We start from the raw sequence: 16,324 nt of genomic DNA, 5'->3' as shown, positions 1-16,324 counted from the left end.
GCGGCCTCCGAGGCGGGGAGGAGGGGTGGGGAGGAGGGGTGGGCGCTTCCCCCCATTTAGCTGTAAGGGAGCGGGTGCGGCGCTTTGGGCTGCCAGCGCGGGAGAAGGCGGGCGGGCAGCTGCAGGGGACTGTCGGAGGAGGGTGGGGGGAGCCACTGCAGCTGCGGCCACCTCTCCCTGCTCCTCCTCCTCCTCCTCCGTAAAGCGCCCTCCACCCCGCCCTCTCCCCGCCCGGGACCGAGTCTGGTGGCCACAAAATGGCGGATGGGGAGCTGAACGTGGACAGCCTCATCACCCGGCTGCTGGAAGGTGAGTGAGGCGCCGGCGGCCCCGTCTGTCTGCAGCCCCACGCCGCGCCGTGGAGAGTGAGAGCGCGCCGCTGCCTTCCCCCGGGCTCCCCGCGGGAGACGGGGCTGCCGGCGGGGTGGGAGGACGCGGGTGGGGCGGGCGCGACCCGCGCTGCGTCTGGGGGAGCAGCGGCACCGTGTCCTCCGCGCCGTCGAGTCCGGGGTGGCAGGCGGGAGGACGGGGGCGCGGCTCGGCGTTGCCCCGGCCTGGCCCTGCGGAGCCTCTCGGAGGGAGGAGGGGCGCATTCGAGCGTCCTGTCGGCGCTGGTGTGTGCGGGGGTCCCTCCTCCTCATCTAGATGTAGTGGTTGCCTTCCTATTTTAACGATGAAGCGCCTGGGTTTCCTTCTTCCCTTTCCACCCTGCTGCAGCTGCCTGGCTGAGGGGCGAGGTGAAGAAACCTCGCTAGCTGAGCTATGGAAGGCATTATGCCTTCCTACGGTTGGGTTAGTCGCAGTCCTCCGTGTTTAAAATTGTTGTCTAGAGCTGCGTTATGTGTGGAGTTGTATGTACGTGAGCGTCAGTGGAAGCAGAGGGATTTAGTGCCCTGACGTTCCTCTGTCTGCCTACGGGGCAGTCTCCAAAAGTGGCTTTAATGGATGGCAGATAAAAGCTATGAAGGATTTTGTGTGTATTAGTGAGCCTTTCCTTTAAGGAGAAAACTTACTCCTTGCTGTCACAGAAGCTGAGGAGCTACTGATAGCATTTTCTTTTTAAGCAATGTCTTGAATGCATAGTCGTTTTAGGCCCCTTTTCCCATTAATCTTTAGTTCACGTTCAGCAAATACCTGGCATGTTGGAGATGAGAGTGCATGCGTGGGTATGCACTGTTCACTTACTCAGTTGCTGTACTCCTTGAATAGTTGGATTACTTTGCCAGAAGGCTTAGAGAAAGGAATTTATGGAATATGTACTGTTCTGGATGTGAAACAAGTTTTGTAAGTCTGAAAGTTTTGTTCAGCTGAGTTACAACAAAGAGTTTTTAGGGCTTTGAGGATTTTTTTTTTTTTAGTAGTTGCTATCTGTTCTTTTTAGAAACTTAATTATGAACAATAAAGTCAATGTTTTAGGGCACATAAAAGCTTTGGGCACTTGTGCTCGTGTTTATGATTTAAGGTATGGAGTTTAGTATGGTATGAAGACACCGGCAGGTATCATCAGCTGTAGTTTATCTTTGATCACTAATACAGATAAACCTCCCCTTTTCTGGATGTTGAAACCCAGATTAGTAGGTAGGTTTTTAAGACCAACTAAATAATAACCTAGTAAACGTTGACTTCATAGTGCGGGTTTTTTGAGGGATATCATGTATGTGTGTAGTGATGGGTTTTTGAGACACACTTTAAAAACCATTTGAAAGATGCTTTTTGCTCATTGTTGTAGTTACTTAAATATGTATTGCTTCAAGAAGAGAGGTTCTGCACTGTTTTGATATGCAGCTTGTTGGATTGTTGTGCTACGTATTATTGTACATATTACTCTGCTTATTTTTTTATTTTTTTTTAGCTAAGACTTTTAAAATGTGGTTCCATACCTTTTACATACCCCATAAACGCTTGTGTTGCAACTTTCTAGCTTTGGGGGTTATGTTTGAGTGCCTTGTGTCTGAGCAATCTGATCTGTGCATTGAATTCCATAGTACTTTTAAGCTTTAGGGATATCTACGTGCAACTTCTGAGCCAAGCTTTGCTTATAATTTTTCATTTCTTGTTTCCAAGTCTGTTTCTTCCTCTGAGCAGAGGTTAGGAAGTTTCTTAAGGGAAATTGAGTATTTTTCTCTGCTTGTCAGCTACTAAAAGTAGGAGTGCACAACATCTTGTATCTGAAAGGGAATAGATTCTTACAGGTTTTATTTGTGGGGGGAAAAAAACCCACAAACCAACAAAAACCAACTATTAAAAGAATGCTTTGTGTGTGAATTATTTTTGCTTCCATTTAACATCTTTCATTTATTCTGCTAGCTTACAGTATTTTAAGCTGTGGTTCAAATAGCAGTGTTTCACAATGAAGGGGTTTTTTTTGTACAATAGGCAGCTCACATTCTGGAGCTCATGCTGTTGCTTAGCTGACCTGTTCTGGTAAAGTGAGTATAAATGCCTCCCCATGCTGCTTGCGCAGAAAAATTGCTATTGACTCTCATCTCTGAAGCAGTTAGTTTAGAGCTTGTTTTTTGGGTCCTTTTTCCAAACTTCAACTTTGACTTAAAGGATATGGGAACATGGCTTTTGAGCTGTGAAAATGCACATTGAAATAATAAAGACACCTTTATGAAACGTTATGCAGTACAAATTTAGGCCTTTTGGTTACTTTAAGTGAAATGGATGGCTTTAAGTTTGAATAGCAGTTTGCAGTTGTGTCTCAGCGGCTGCTGCACCTACATTTGAAAGGGTAGCAAATACGTATCAAAAGCCACAGCAGCAGGAAACTTCCCTGCTGTTGCTGGGCTGCTGGCTAGTGACACCTGTTTCTAGGCTGTGATATTAGCTGTCATGAGTTCTTGCTCATATTTAATTAGGTTATTCTAACTGTTTTTACCTTTGTTGCTTAAGACTACGTTTGGGGGGAGGGTGTGTTGGGTTATATGACACATTAACTCACCTTTTGATTGAAATTACCTCAGATCATCTTGCCCTCCATATGTCATGGCTTTGTTTTTTTGTTTGGGGTTTTTTCTTTTTTTTCTTCTGCAATAGCATTATGAGGTGGCCCATATCCAGGCTGCTTAGGGGAATTCATTAGGAAGTTTTTCCCAGCCCTCAACACATGTACGTGTAGTCTTACCCTGAACTTATTTTAGTGATCTTCTGAGTGCTGGAAGCCAGTGATTAACTCTTGAGTTAAACTGGGAAGACTCAACTGAACTATAGCGTAATGCATGGGGATAGTCTTCCAGGACATTAACTTTTAATGTCCATGTTCTTTTGCGTATACCAATTTCTTATCCTCTTTATTCATTGGCTAGGTGGTGAATTTAGGAATAAGAGCAATGTTTTGAATTGATTTTGTCTTGTAATATAAATAGCGCTTGGTAACTAGCTAGTGATGCTTTGTAAGTTCTCTTTGGAGGGAAAGTAAAGCTAAAAGTGTATACTGTGTGTATAATGTCTAAACTTAGCAATGCTTTCGTTTATTTCTTCTGCGTCCAGACTTTCAATTCTTTTTTCCTCACTAGAAGAGTGAGGGAGATGCTAGTGCTCTTAGATGTAGCCTGACTGATCTTGGAGATAATTTGAGCTTTATTCTAAGATTTCTGTAGATAAATCACTCCTGAGTGAATCTGCAGAGAATTGCAGGTCATGTAGACACAAAATTCCATAGCTTTGCTAAAACATTTTGGACTGATATGTGACCATGACAGCGAACAAGCCAAATTAGTTGTCAGACTGTTTCCTTCTTGTACTGGCATGCAGAACTGGACTCCTTGGTCAGTTAGTTGTGCTGCGTTACACAAATGATAGCCTCATTTTTCCTTCAGTGTGCAGACTTTTTTTTGTGTTTGTTTTTTTCTTGGGGGGGGGTGGGGGAGAGATTTGGGTTGTTGGTTTGTGGTTTTTTTTTTTTGTTTCCTGCCTTCCCAGCTATGCCATCTGGTGGATGGATTTTTTTTTTTCCCCAGTCCATTCTAGCTGTGGACAGCATAGGAATATACACATACGTGAAACTCATGAGTGCAGCAGATATGACATATGGTCACCTATTCCAACCCCACCTCCCAGCAATGAGCAGGGACACCTTCAACTAGATCAGGTTGCTCAGAGACCCATCTAACCTGAGCTTGACTATTTGTTGGGATGGGGCATCCATCACCTCTCTGGGCAACCTGTTCCAGTGTTTCACCACCCTCATAGTGAAGAGTTTCTTCCTTACATCTAGTCTAAATCTCCCCTCTTCTAGGTTAATACCATTACCCCTTGTCCTAGTGTGTCAGGCCCTACAAAACAGTCTGTCCCAGTCTTTCTTATAAGCCCCCTTTAAGTATTTATAGGTCTCAATAATGTCTCCTGGGAGCCTTCTCTTCAGGATGAGCAGAGAAGTTTTTCTTCTTTCAACACAGTTTTTAGTCTCTGCAGCTGAAATTGCTGCTTCTGTTGTGTTGTGTTTTGCCCCATGTAGGTTCATCATGATCCCTCGGTGGGAAGTACCCTTAAATTTGCAGAAATGGTGAGCTAAATGGATGCATGAGATTTACATTCAAGCCAGGCTCTAAGCCAATTTAAACTTTGGTGATGTGTGGAAAAGCTCCCTCTATATCAAAGCAAGGATGCTGGGATAGGTGTGACCTTAACTTGTAAAGAGTGCTGTGGATGATGCTAAAGTAAGACTGCCATATTTTTGTCTGGGTGTTGGGCTTCGTGTTTCTGTCTCTTAAAATTTCTGGATGTAAGGCAGCTCAGCTGGACTAGATTTTCTGCACCTTCAAATAAGTAGGTGTCTGTCCTGTTAAGCACTGAAGAGTTTACAATGTGAGAGGATGTTCTTGGAGAAACCCAGACATACAGCAGCCTTAAATACAAGCTGTATTTCTGTGAAGGGTATATAGCTGTACAAAAAAAAAACCCTTACCTTGCTTAGGCAAGAAACCTTGCTTGCCTAAATCTAGCTAACATATTTAAAGTTAACTATTTAAATTCATATGATAGACCTTAATATGGATCTGCTCTAAAACAATATTTTTTTTGGTGATGCTGGGAGGTCTACCAGTGCTGACAGTACTGATCCACCAAGCAAGCTGTGAAATGCTTATCCAAGATGAGAGTTGTCAGACTTTCGGTAGACATGGAGAATGGTTGTTGCTTCAGTGTTCAGCTTGGTGTGATTTTTTTTTTTTAATTGTTTTGGAGCTGGTTGTGTGGTGTTCTTATGTCATTTGATGTCTTCTAAGAAAGCTGTGACCTTAACTTTCTTCTGATTTCAGAGGTCTTTCAGGTTGTGGTAAAGATAGAAATTTGAATATTATTTAATGTTTCAAATGGATTTTGGATTTTAAATGCTTATGAAACAATTGAGGTTTTTCTCACTAATTTTAAATGCTGTAGAGCTACTGGCCTGATATATTATGGCCAATAATGGATTTCTTGTTTGGTTAGTATCTTAATTAAAATACCCAGCCAGCCTGTTGGTATGGTATGGTATGATATAGTAGTAGTGCTTGCAGTTCCACAGGCTTCATAACTGATACTGAAGAGAGGCAGTTGTAGAGAAGGAAAATAAACCTTAATGATCTGTTGCGAAACAACATAAGGAAACCATGGAGGTGAACCCTGAATAAACAAGGGTTATTACCTGGTTTGGTGTGAAATCACTGTGTAATTTTCTATTAGAAAGATAAACAGGGAGAACTTATTTAGGAGTTTATTGTAAATAATGTATTTCTGAAATAGTCCTTAGAGAAAGAAAATAGGCATTTTTCATCTGTTTCTAGGAGGGCAGGTATTGTATTAAACAGGGAGAAGGGGTAGAAGAATGACGTTTGTTTTGGGGCTTGTACAGCAGTGCAGATATCAGCCAGTTCATCTTTAGGTTTGTAAGTGCTTGATGAATAGTTGGCTTGAAAAATGGCTGTGAAGGCCAAGAGCTCAGTGTTGGGTGGTGTGTGCTGGTGTTTCTTTATTCTGTCTGACTTTAGACGCTTGAAGACTACATGATTCAGTAACCGTTTCATTTAGGTATTACACATCACGGTTGTTGCTTGAGTCATTCAGTGTTTTGCTCAGGGTACAGCTAAATTGTAGAGTAAAGGGAGGAAAAAAACCCTGACCATTTTATTTAATGTAGAAAGGGCGATTTTTAATACTTGATAGTTGCAATTAAATGTTCATTAGAGGCCACCAAATGTAAGTATGTCAGTTCTTGGAAAAGAAAGAAAAACCCCACCACCATGTATGGTTTAGAACTGCAAAGTCAAGCCTGCTATGTTTGGCTAGTACTGCTCAGTAAGGTCAGATGCTGTACTTGGTGAAGGAAGCAGGGCCTGGTGTATAGCAGATCTACACTTAACTACAACCTGAGGTGCATCTAATGTGTCTGGTCATGATTTAAACATGGAAAGGAGCACATTTACTGCCTTCTCTTACTGTTTTTTGATTTGTCTTAGTACATCTTAGTTTCACAGCACCATCTTCTGTGGTTTGGTTTTGTGGTTGTTTTTTTTGTTTGTTTTAACACCAAGCTTGATAAAAAGCTTTTGTCTGTGTATCCTGAATAACCATATTGGTTAAATACCTGAGACATTAAAGAGGTGCAAAAGTCATGTTAAACACTAGGTTTTTTTTTTTATTACAACTGAAGTAACTTACTTCCTTGGCACTTCTCAGGAGTTGAGTAACTTTGTAATTTGCCTCTGTCTTCCTTGAATTTTAGGGATTTCATTAGCACTGCTTTAGAGGAAAAGGAAGTCAAACTTTGAGAAGTAAGTTGAACTTTTTTGTTCCATGAGACTTTTATGCTAGCTTAGCCTTCCAAGTGGACTAGAACAGGAATTGCTACTGCTTCATGTAATACTTCATAGTGAGAGGGTTCTACCTTATACATGGCTAATTGTGTGAGTTTTAGGCTCAAGTGTAATTAAACAAATAGCAAATGCAGACCAGTAAAAAGCATTAGGGTTATACCTTTTGCTTACAGAAATGAGTAACTTATGTGATCTTGTCCTTCAGCCTTGAATTCAGCAATTCTTGGAACTGTGCATGATACAGAATGACTGAGACTCATCAGTTGGTTTAATGGAACACTGGTGTAAGGAAGCAGGTCCACAGAAAGCAAATACAGTGGGTGAAGGTGGTGTAGGGATATGCAGGTGTTTTGATGGGCTTGTTTGGGTATCCCCCTGAAGCAACTTCACATATTAGTTTCTGGTGAGGCTCTGTCTCCATGAGTGTTAATTCTGCTGGATAGTATATATTTTAAGAATGTAGATTCAGGTTTGGGTAGAAGAGCATCATTTCATTGTTTGATACTATTCCTGGTTAGAAATTAAAGGCTTGGGTGCTCTCTTACTCTGCAGTGAATTTGTGTTTATGTACTGCCGAAATGAATTCACAAGCAATTGCTGTGTTTTTCGGCAAAATACCTCGTATCAAGGACATCCAACGAAGGCAAGTTTATTAAGACTTTAATATTACTATGATACGTAAGCACAGTTCCTCAGCAAAAACCTCTCTAGAAGGCTGATTCTTCTATTTTTAGTGGAGATTTTGAGTAAAGTACCATAGGAAAGGTGCAGGGCTTTGCTGAATATGCAGCTCCTCTACATGGTGCACACAGCAATAGTCTTTTGTGCAATTTAGCAAAGCTGTGGCGGGGCTTCATTTATATTATTGTAGTCTGCTAGAATAACACATGAATGAGAGTCATTTTAAGATCAGTTCTGTTACACCAATTCTGAAACTTTGAAAAATTGCGTTGCTGGCTTAACTCAGTGTTTTGCTGCAAGATAGGGAGAGCTGCTTCTGGATGACAACTGAACATATTAAATTACAAAGTGTTTTGAGTATACAGAATACTTCTACTCAAAGTTTTGCTTTCCAAAATGAAAGGCGCTTTTAAAATCCGATGTAGGATTCCTGACTTAAAGCCATGAAAATATGTTACTTGGATTTTAAAAATGCTGAGAGCAGCTAGCTTCAGAATGCTGTTTCCAAAAACAGTGAATCATAGAATCATAGAATAGTTAGGGTTGGAAAGGACCTGAAGATCATCAAGTTCCAACCCCTCTGCCATGGGCAGGGGCACCTCCTGCTAAACCATATCACCTAAGGCCTCGTCCAGCCTGGTCTTGAACACCGCCAGGGATGGAGCATTCACAACCTCCTTGGGCAACCCATTCCAGTGCCTCACCACTCTAACAGGAAAGAATTTCCTCCTTATATCCAAGCTAAACTTCCCCTGTTTAAGTTTTAACCCGTTACCCTTTGTCCTATCACTACAGTCCCTAATGAAGAGTCCCTCCGCAGCATCCCTATAGTGAAAGGACTGTTTGTTTCCAAGTCATAGATAATGCCCCCTTTGGCTTCAAAATCCATTCTGTTCCTACTACTGAAAAACGGTTCAGGATCCATCAAGTACTCCAAAGTACTTTGAAGTACAAGAAATAAGTAGTTAAATTTCATAATTATTAATCGCCAATCATTAAACATTCCACAGAATGTCAGGGTGAGTGTAAGCTTTGTGGGATTTGCGTATATGCAATTTGTAAAATTGCATGCTTGCAGTCTTGTGTTGTAGTTTGGGGTTTGTTTTTTTTTTAGATATACTCTGGCAAAATACATGTCTAAAGCCATCATTTCAGAAGTGAGCTTGGCTGGAACTGCAGTGAAAAGAAGCAGAACCAGCTGCATATTCCTTCACTAGTCCTAGCACAAGTTCACAGTGGATGTGTTCTCCAGTTTGGGGCACTATCAGGATTACATTTTTGTTTTGCTGTGTCCTTGTACTAAAAAGAGAAGATCAGCTCGCAGATGGAGTTTACTGTGTGGCCACATAAATGCATATGCCTGCAAAATAGCAGTGTAGGAAAAGGAGGCTGGTTCTTTGCAATAATACCTGCCTCATTTTTTTGAGACTTAAAAAGTCTGTCGGGGTTTTGATGTTATGCTAAAACCGTGAGTCTTTTGTCCAGTAATCAGCACAAGCGTGGTATTGGAGAACACAGGATAAATGCTTAGGGCAGCTGTGTGTACCACAGCTGACTCAGTAATTGAAACTTCTATCAGTGATGCTACAAAATAAGGAGCTTGATTACTTGGAGTGAGAGGCACAGCAGAAACAAATGTGACAGAATAGGTTAAATGTATTTTCTCCAGTTCATGAGAGGATATGGCAAAAAGTGATGCTTGCAGAACTTCCAACAGACAGTTATTGACCCACTTCACTTCATGTTACTTATTTTCTTTCTCTCTGGTCCTGTTTTACATAATCTGCTACTCTCTGGCATGAATTTGGAAGGATTAAAAAAATACAGTAATTTTTGCTGATTTTTTTTTTTTTCTTTGCTGCCGCTGTGCAACTCATGCTTTGGATTACTAATTGCTGTTAATAGACTTGATAATGTTGTTTATCAAAGGTTGTGTAAATGCAGACACCATTTTAATATCGATTAGAGCAGCGTTTAGATTACTGTTACTGTTGTGCTAAAGTAATAGCCTGATAGTACAATGCATAAACTTACTTTTAATTCTCTTTATTCCCTGCTATGTCACTCTGTTTTAAGCTCCTTGCAGCAAAGGCTTCTTGTGGCATAGCACTATGCATGTAGGATTGTGTATTACAACAGGAATCGCTGTCCCTACTGAAGACCTTTATGTAAATCAAAGCTTGTTTAGAGCATCTTAAATTAAAGAGAATTAATTTACATTTATTGTTGAGATGCTGTTTCTGCTTCGGGTAAATGAGAACAATTGAAAGTGATGTTTTTTCCCAGTGCTGTTAAAGGCTTGCAGCAAGTTACAGATGTTACAACGCATGCAGCTGTGACTTGCATGTTTTAAGAACGATTAGCTATAGGAATTTCATACGTGAGTCTGAGAAACATCATGTATGCTCTTGATCCCATTCTCATAACTTCCTCTTAAATCTGTTCTTGGCATTTGAAAAACTAAATGTGATGAGAGATGCTCTTGTGTGCAATCCATACAGTGCTCAGCCGAGTTAAGGCAACTGAGCAAAATTCTTGTGGTGTAAGTGTAAGCTGGTGAAAGATGTGCTTAGTCTTGCTTGTGTACTTGTGCCACAGCTGTTCCGTGTGACTACTGGGAAACCTTTCAGTGCCTTTTAAATCCAGTAAAGTTCTGAGGATTCCAGGGTCATGGTAGCGTCTCATTTTTCCATCATATAGTGCCCTTTTTGATGGTCAGGGATTGCGGGGAAAAAAACTTTTTTCTCATATCATTGATGATTACTCCTTATGAAAGCCCAGGCTTTGTACTATTTCACATGTAACTGAGGTCATGTGTTTCCTGTGTGGAGCTGCTGACTGTTCAGATGGAGGGTGCCTTTGCAGAGTTGCAGTGGCCCACATTTGTATCCTACTTCTCAAGGGCTGTAAGTAACTGCAGTCATTAGATGTCTGTTATCTTCTCTTCAGAGTGTGACATGCTTGCCATAATTGTAGAAACTTCTCTTATCTGGAGAAACCAGAGTGTGGTAACAAGTTACTGTCCTGTTTGTTGGTTTGTCTAAGGGCTTGCAGCAGTTAAGGCTATACTGCAGAAAGAAGAGAACAAACATCAAGATGGTGGTTATACTGACTATGGCAGTTAATTTTGAAGTCAGGAGCTGCATGTTCACTGTGCCTTCTAACGCAAAAACCCAGCCTCAGTCCTATAAAGCAAGTTTTCCAAGTTTAAACCTCCATGTGAGTTTTAGAGGGAGCTAAAGGCTGGTGTTCTAAGAAATGCTGATTAAATCAAAGTTATTTTAAGTGCTATCAGTCCTCTCTTTGAATGAACTGTTGTCTCAATTTTAGGCTCTGTGCTTGGTCTAGTGCTACTTACAGTAGCATTAATATTGTGTATGGAGGGCTCTTATGGGTTTGAGCTCTGAAACTACAGTGGATGAGTGGATGTAAAAGGTGTGCAGTTACGTCACTTCTTTGTTTTCATCTATGGGAAATGGCTTCATTCTGGTGCTGTGAAACATGATGGTAATTAATTACAGAGAAGGACTTCATTGCATATCAAAACAGGCTAAAAGAAACCAGTTTGTAGAGGAAGAATGGGACTGAAAAGATAGCTGTGCTGCATGCTGCTTCAGTTTGACCTTGATGTTTTAATTAACAATTGTTTCAGAATTATAGCCACTGGTATTTAGACTGTGCTCTTTCAGGTGGGAGTTCTAGTGTGCATAGAAACAGTTTATTGTGCCTATCAAAATGAGTTTCTGGTCTCTGAAAGGGATCATTATAAGCTCCAGGAATGCAAGTGTTTTGAAAGGTGGTGATTGGAGCATTTTGGTACCTCACAAATTGGATAGTCCTGTGCAAAACTGCAGGCCTGAGAAACTTTTTTTTTAAACTAGTAATTGCCATGGGGCTGAAGATGTATCTATAATCTTGGTAGATGTTTGAGATGTGATGAAAGCCTGTAGGCATCTATTGTTTTCTATTCACCTTGATGGTGTGTGTCTGCCTTTGTGTTCTTCTAACAAGTAAGCCAACATTTTAATGCACTAAAAACACCAACAAAAGTGTAACTAAGAAGCTGTTCAGCTGTTTGCTTTCTCAAGTGCAGTTGAAGTCTTAATTAGCAAAAGGAATGTGACTTACCATATGGTAAATATCACCTGGTACTGATTCAGAGTTTCACTTATAGAAGTCCTGTGCCACAGCTTTATTCTTGTGGGATTCTAATGAGCAAAGTATTTCCAGTATATGCTCGCAGCAGGCAGACTATCCCTCCTGCAATTTTGGCACTCCAACTGGCTGTCCCAGGATCTAGTTTCACATCTCTTCCGTGATTGTGAAAACCGTTCTTCATTTCAACCTCTTCACATGTTCCTGTGGCTGCTTCCCAACCTCAGTTTAAAATGTATGTCTGGTGTTTATTAAAAATAAATTAAAATGCATAGCACAGTGTTGGAATGATCAGATGTGCAGTTACACTGGGAGAAGTATGCAGTGATAACCAGAGCAGAGCTTTTTGAGTTTAACACTTAGAACTGTAGTACAGGATGCCTAGGACAAAATGTTTCCTCTCATATCCTTTTTTTTTCCATTACATAATGCGGTTAATGATACTGATCTCCTCTCTAAAGTGTGTTTTCTGGAAGCTAAGTGAAAATAAAAAGGGGGTTATATTAATTAAAAAAAAAACAGTTGCAAGCTTACTTTTTGGAGAGGAGAAACCAGGAACTTACTTATTTGTGAAGAACTAGTTTTTGGTATTCTGTTCACAGATCTATCGTATTAGACTTCCTGCTGTTGCAGATAAATTTTTTTAGTAGTAATACGTTACTATGTTTGCATTTGTGAAAGCATTTGGATTTGAACTTCTAAAGTTCTGTACCAGCTTCTCTTGTAGGTACTGCTGTGATTTAATGCCTCTGTCTAAAGCAGATGGCAGGACAGGATGTTCACCTGTTGTAGACACTGATGCATTCTGGCTTATTCATTTGAGCTCTGAAGTTTGTTTTATGCTGAGATGTGAGACTGAGCTGCATCAGCCAAAGTGCAGATGAATTTGTTCTCTTTTGCTGCCTCATTAAAGACACGTTAAAGCCTCTGACAGAGGAATCATATAGGTATTTGTTGAAAGAAGCAGCTGCAAATAAACTTGCCAGAAGATGTTTGTTGGAGTGCAATGACATGTGAATGCTTTTGAAAACTTAGTGCTAAATATAGGTCTGAGTACCTGACTTATTGGTTTAGCAGTTCAGTTTAATTCTAATTAGAATGTCTTTGGACATAAAGGTTCCAGTAACTCAAGAGCCATTACATATGAATGAAGGTTTTGTCGGACTTTCATAGTTTTTAGTGGGATATTTCTAATATGGCAATTGCAGCTGCCCAAAGTGTATACATGCCAGTGGGTTTTCTTTGTATTTAGCTAGCCCTGTTGAACTCAGCAGTCCTGAAGAAGTTCATTTTGGGCTAATGTAAAAGTGCTTTTCAGGATTTTGAGTCTTAGGATTTTTTTTCCTATTACGGATATTCTGCCATAATGGGGTTGTTAATTTAAACACATTTTGAAGTTGCTTTTATCCAAATATGGACAAAAGCGAGGCTTAAATGGCTCTCTTCTGAGAACCTGATTTAACAGGAATGCATGCTGACCTTACAGCGCAGGTTACAGTAGCACAGAGATTAATTTTAGAATTCACATAATTCCAACACAATTGGTAGATATGCTTGAGTGGGCTGATGGCTTTTTGAAAAGTACAGATTTTAAATACAGCTCATTTGCACTTACCTATTGCTGTGTGATAGTTATCTTCAATTGTTAAACTTCTCATTTCAGTACGAGGATGTCGCCCTGGGAAGATTGTTCAGATGACCGAAGCAGAAGTTCGGGGTTTGTGCATAAAGTCACGGGAAATATTTCTTAGCCAGCCTATTCTCCTGGAACTAGAGGCACCTCTGAAAATATGTGGTACGTAAACTTTGTATTCGAGTGGTTTATGTAGGTGTTTCAATCTAGTTGTATGCTAGGTAGGTTGGAAGGATACTGAGAAAGGCAAGTGACCTTGACCTGGGTGATACAGATTAGAGTGAGGGCTTCACAATCTTAAATGTAATTTTGAATTTAGATTGGATTAAGTCGAGAAAAGGCAGCTAACAATTGGTAGGTTACTGATGCTATTTAGGAGCAAGTTCCATCAGCTGTAAGAGTTGCTTGTGCCCTTACCTGCTGCAGATTTTGCAACCTCTCCCTTGTGCACTTCCCTAGGGTCTGCTTGCACAGAGCTGCTACTCTTTCAATCACTATTTCAAAACGCAATTAGCTGCTTAAAAAAAAAAATCCCAGACGTTTAGTGTTGCAGTTGCTCTTTTCAAAGTATAAGCAAAACGAAGATCTTCACATGTTGTGAAATTAAATGCTTAAAAAATAGTGTTGAAGAAAGCATTAGTTGCTTTTCCATTGAAAAAAACAAAACTGGATGCAGCCTATTAGTTTTAGTTACTATGTAGTAAATTCGTTTAACTTTACAGCAGGTTTTAACAAATACCATTTTTACTGTGAGATATTGATAAAACATGTGTGTTCTTTACCTCTAAGCATTTCCAAGATGCTAGACTTCTTCAAAAGTACACTGCTGTTAATAGGTACACAAGCTTAAAAGTGTTACAAAAATATTGTAAATACTGGCTGGTAATCATCCTTATTAACAGCAGACAGTCTTAGAAAGCATAACATTTCTTGAATTAGGCTTTTTAAAGTGTCATAGTATTAAAGCAGTCTTTGCATTTATTATTACTAATGTGCTGAAAGATGGATTAGCTTCTTCCCAGGCTTCCTCCTGGCAGACCTAATGTAGCAATGTTTCTTACATTAAGAGAGGATATTACCAATTAAAAAAAAAAAACAAACACCCCCCCACACACACACACTAATGGCAGTCATTTTTAAATAACTAATTGCTTGGTAGGGTGGGGAGGAAAAACCAGACCAGCTTGCCTAATTTCACAAAGTTAAAGGTAAAATATAGCTTTACCCCACATCGTGTTTTGTTCTACACTGAAAAGACTACAGTAGTCTCATCGTATTCCTAGATAAAGAGAAAAATAATCAGATATTTAGGTTGCACATAAGTCAAAGTATAACGAGCCTCCTCCAAAGTTTATCATTTGTTTAAATTGAGACAGTTGAAAGGACTGTTAGGTGCACAATAATAGTGTAGCAAATGCACATTAAATAAGGCATTTGTTACATTTAAGTTGGATTCTGAACACAGTGATAGCACCAGGAAGTGTCAGGTGCATCTAAATTTAATGTTAGAGCAATTGTCAACGGTGTGTTTAGAGAAAAGAAAGACTATTGCTTTCACCAGAAGCAAAATATGCAGCTGCACTGCTTTGAAGTACTGTTTTAGTGTGTTCAGGCAACGCCTGAGGAATCGTTGTAGGTTTGTCTTGTCTTGTAATTGAGTCAGTTCAGAATAATCTTTTACATGTTGCATGGCTGTGTTTCACTGTAAGATGAAAGTAAATGTCCATTTTAAAATAGATGTGGTTTTTACTTAAAGGCTTTGGATCTGGTGGATTCCAATGCAGCTTGTGCCCATATGAAGCTGTATTTTAAAATGACAAGTGCCTTGAATGGAACAGTAAATACTGCTCTATTTACAGAATTCTTTCTGTAAAATGTTCCTTTACCCTTTAAGTGTTTTGGTCCCTCTGCCTTGTATGAAGCTGAAAAGTTCTAGACAAGAAAAGCAATTATAGTATTCTGTGTGTAATATGTTACTTAGTCAATTCTGGTGGTGGTAAAGTCTAGGGAGTGTATTGATAGTGTAGTTCTGGAGTGTTAGACTCAGTGTAGCAATGAGGAGTCATTGGTGTTTTCTTTTGGCTGTGACCTGGAGATTTCTAAATGCAAATTAGAACAGGAATCATTCTTGTTGCAACTTACGTGAACATTATTTTAGCTGGTGAAACTTCAGGTTGTGTCTGGAATTGGGTAGCAGATAAGGCTAACCATTATTAGAAGAAAATTGGGAAGTGATTCCTCAGTGAGAAATAGCTAATGGAAGAATGCTGCCTAAAGAGAAAGTATTGCATTTCTCATGGAAGAGTAAAGAGGAATAGAGCTGTGTACTCTTCTTACCATTGTATGCTTTAAGACTTGAACTGAAGAGCGTAAGGGTTTGGGAACCTTTTTCCTTTATGGAAAAGGTTTTAGGGAGGGGTGTATGTTGGGATTTTTTGCTTTTTTAAGGCCACAGTAGTTCACATTGCACTGGAGAACAGCTGAGCTTAACAAAGTCAGGATTTTGCCACTGAACAAGCAGCAGAAGTGCTTAGTGTAATGGACCAGGAGGTACTAAATTAAAATAGCATACAGCCTGTACTGAAGGCTTCTTGCATAGCTTTTTTGCATTCAGTCACTTTGCTAGTGAACTCTGCAGTCAGCTGGAATACATCACGTGTTCTGCAAGTTACTGTAGAGCAGCAGCTTTGGTATCTTCTTGGACCTTACAGTCAGCTCACAGTTAACTTTGGCTAATCTGATATGCTGTGGTGTTGTAGTTGCCACACAGAGCTCTTTCATTGTAAGCCTGTTAAATTTGGAAGCTGGCAGTATGCTGAGGAACGTGACAGTTATTTTTCCCGACATGGAATACCTGCAGGGATGAATGGCTTGTAAGGGAATCAGTCTTGGAGTCTCTGTATTGTTTTTATATGAAGGATTGCATCAAAGGAGGAATTAGCCCAAATGCTGCAGGATGGGAATCTCAGCTACAGCAGTGTTATGAGAGGACAAGTAGTCCTTTGAGGAAGGGGTGCTCTGCCAGCACTGTGTTCAGTTTCTCACCAGCCTACCTGGA

General features: G+C 40.2%; 1 protein-coding gene across 1 annotated transcript in view; it reads left to right on the top strand.

The window, feature by feature from the left end:
• The window catches only part of PPP1CB (protein phosphatase 1 catalytic subunit beta), a 30,071-nt gene continuing 13,747 nt past the window's right edge, over positions 1-16,324 (top strand). The window contains exons 1-2 of the mRNA XM_061475316.1: positions 1-309; positions 13,297-13,428. Coding sequence (XP_061331300.1) covers positions 258-309; positions 13,297-13,428 — 184 coding nt within the window. The 5' untranslated portion in view covers positions 1-257. The remainder of the gene's footprint in view (positions 310-13,296; positions 13,429-16,324) is intronic.

Source organism: Pezoporus flaviventris, unplaced genomic scaffold (assembly GCF_033815535.1).
Source record: "Pezoporus flaviventris isolate CSIRO_AGI_PZ_B2104156 unplaced genomic scaffold, CSIRO_AGI_Pfla_v1 ptg000083l, whole genome shotgun sequence".
Classification (NCBI taxonomy): Eukaryota; Metazoa; Chordata; class Aves; order Psittaciformes; family Psittacidae; genus Pezoporus; species Pezoporus flaviventris.
Note: the sequence above shows the minus strand (reverse complement) of the source record. Positions and strands in the feature narration are given on the sequence as shown.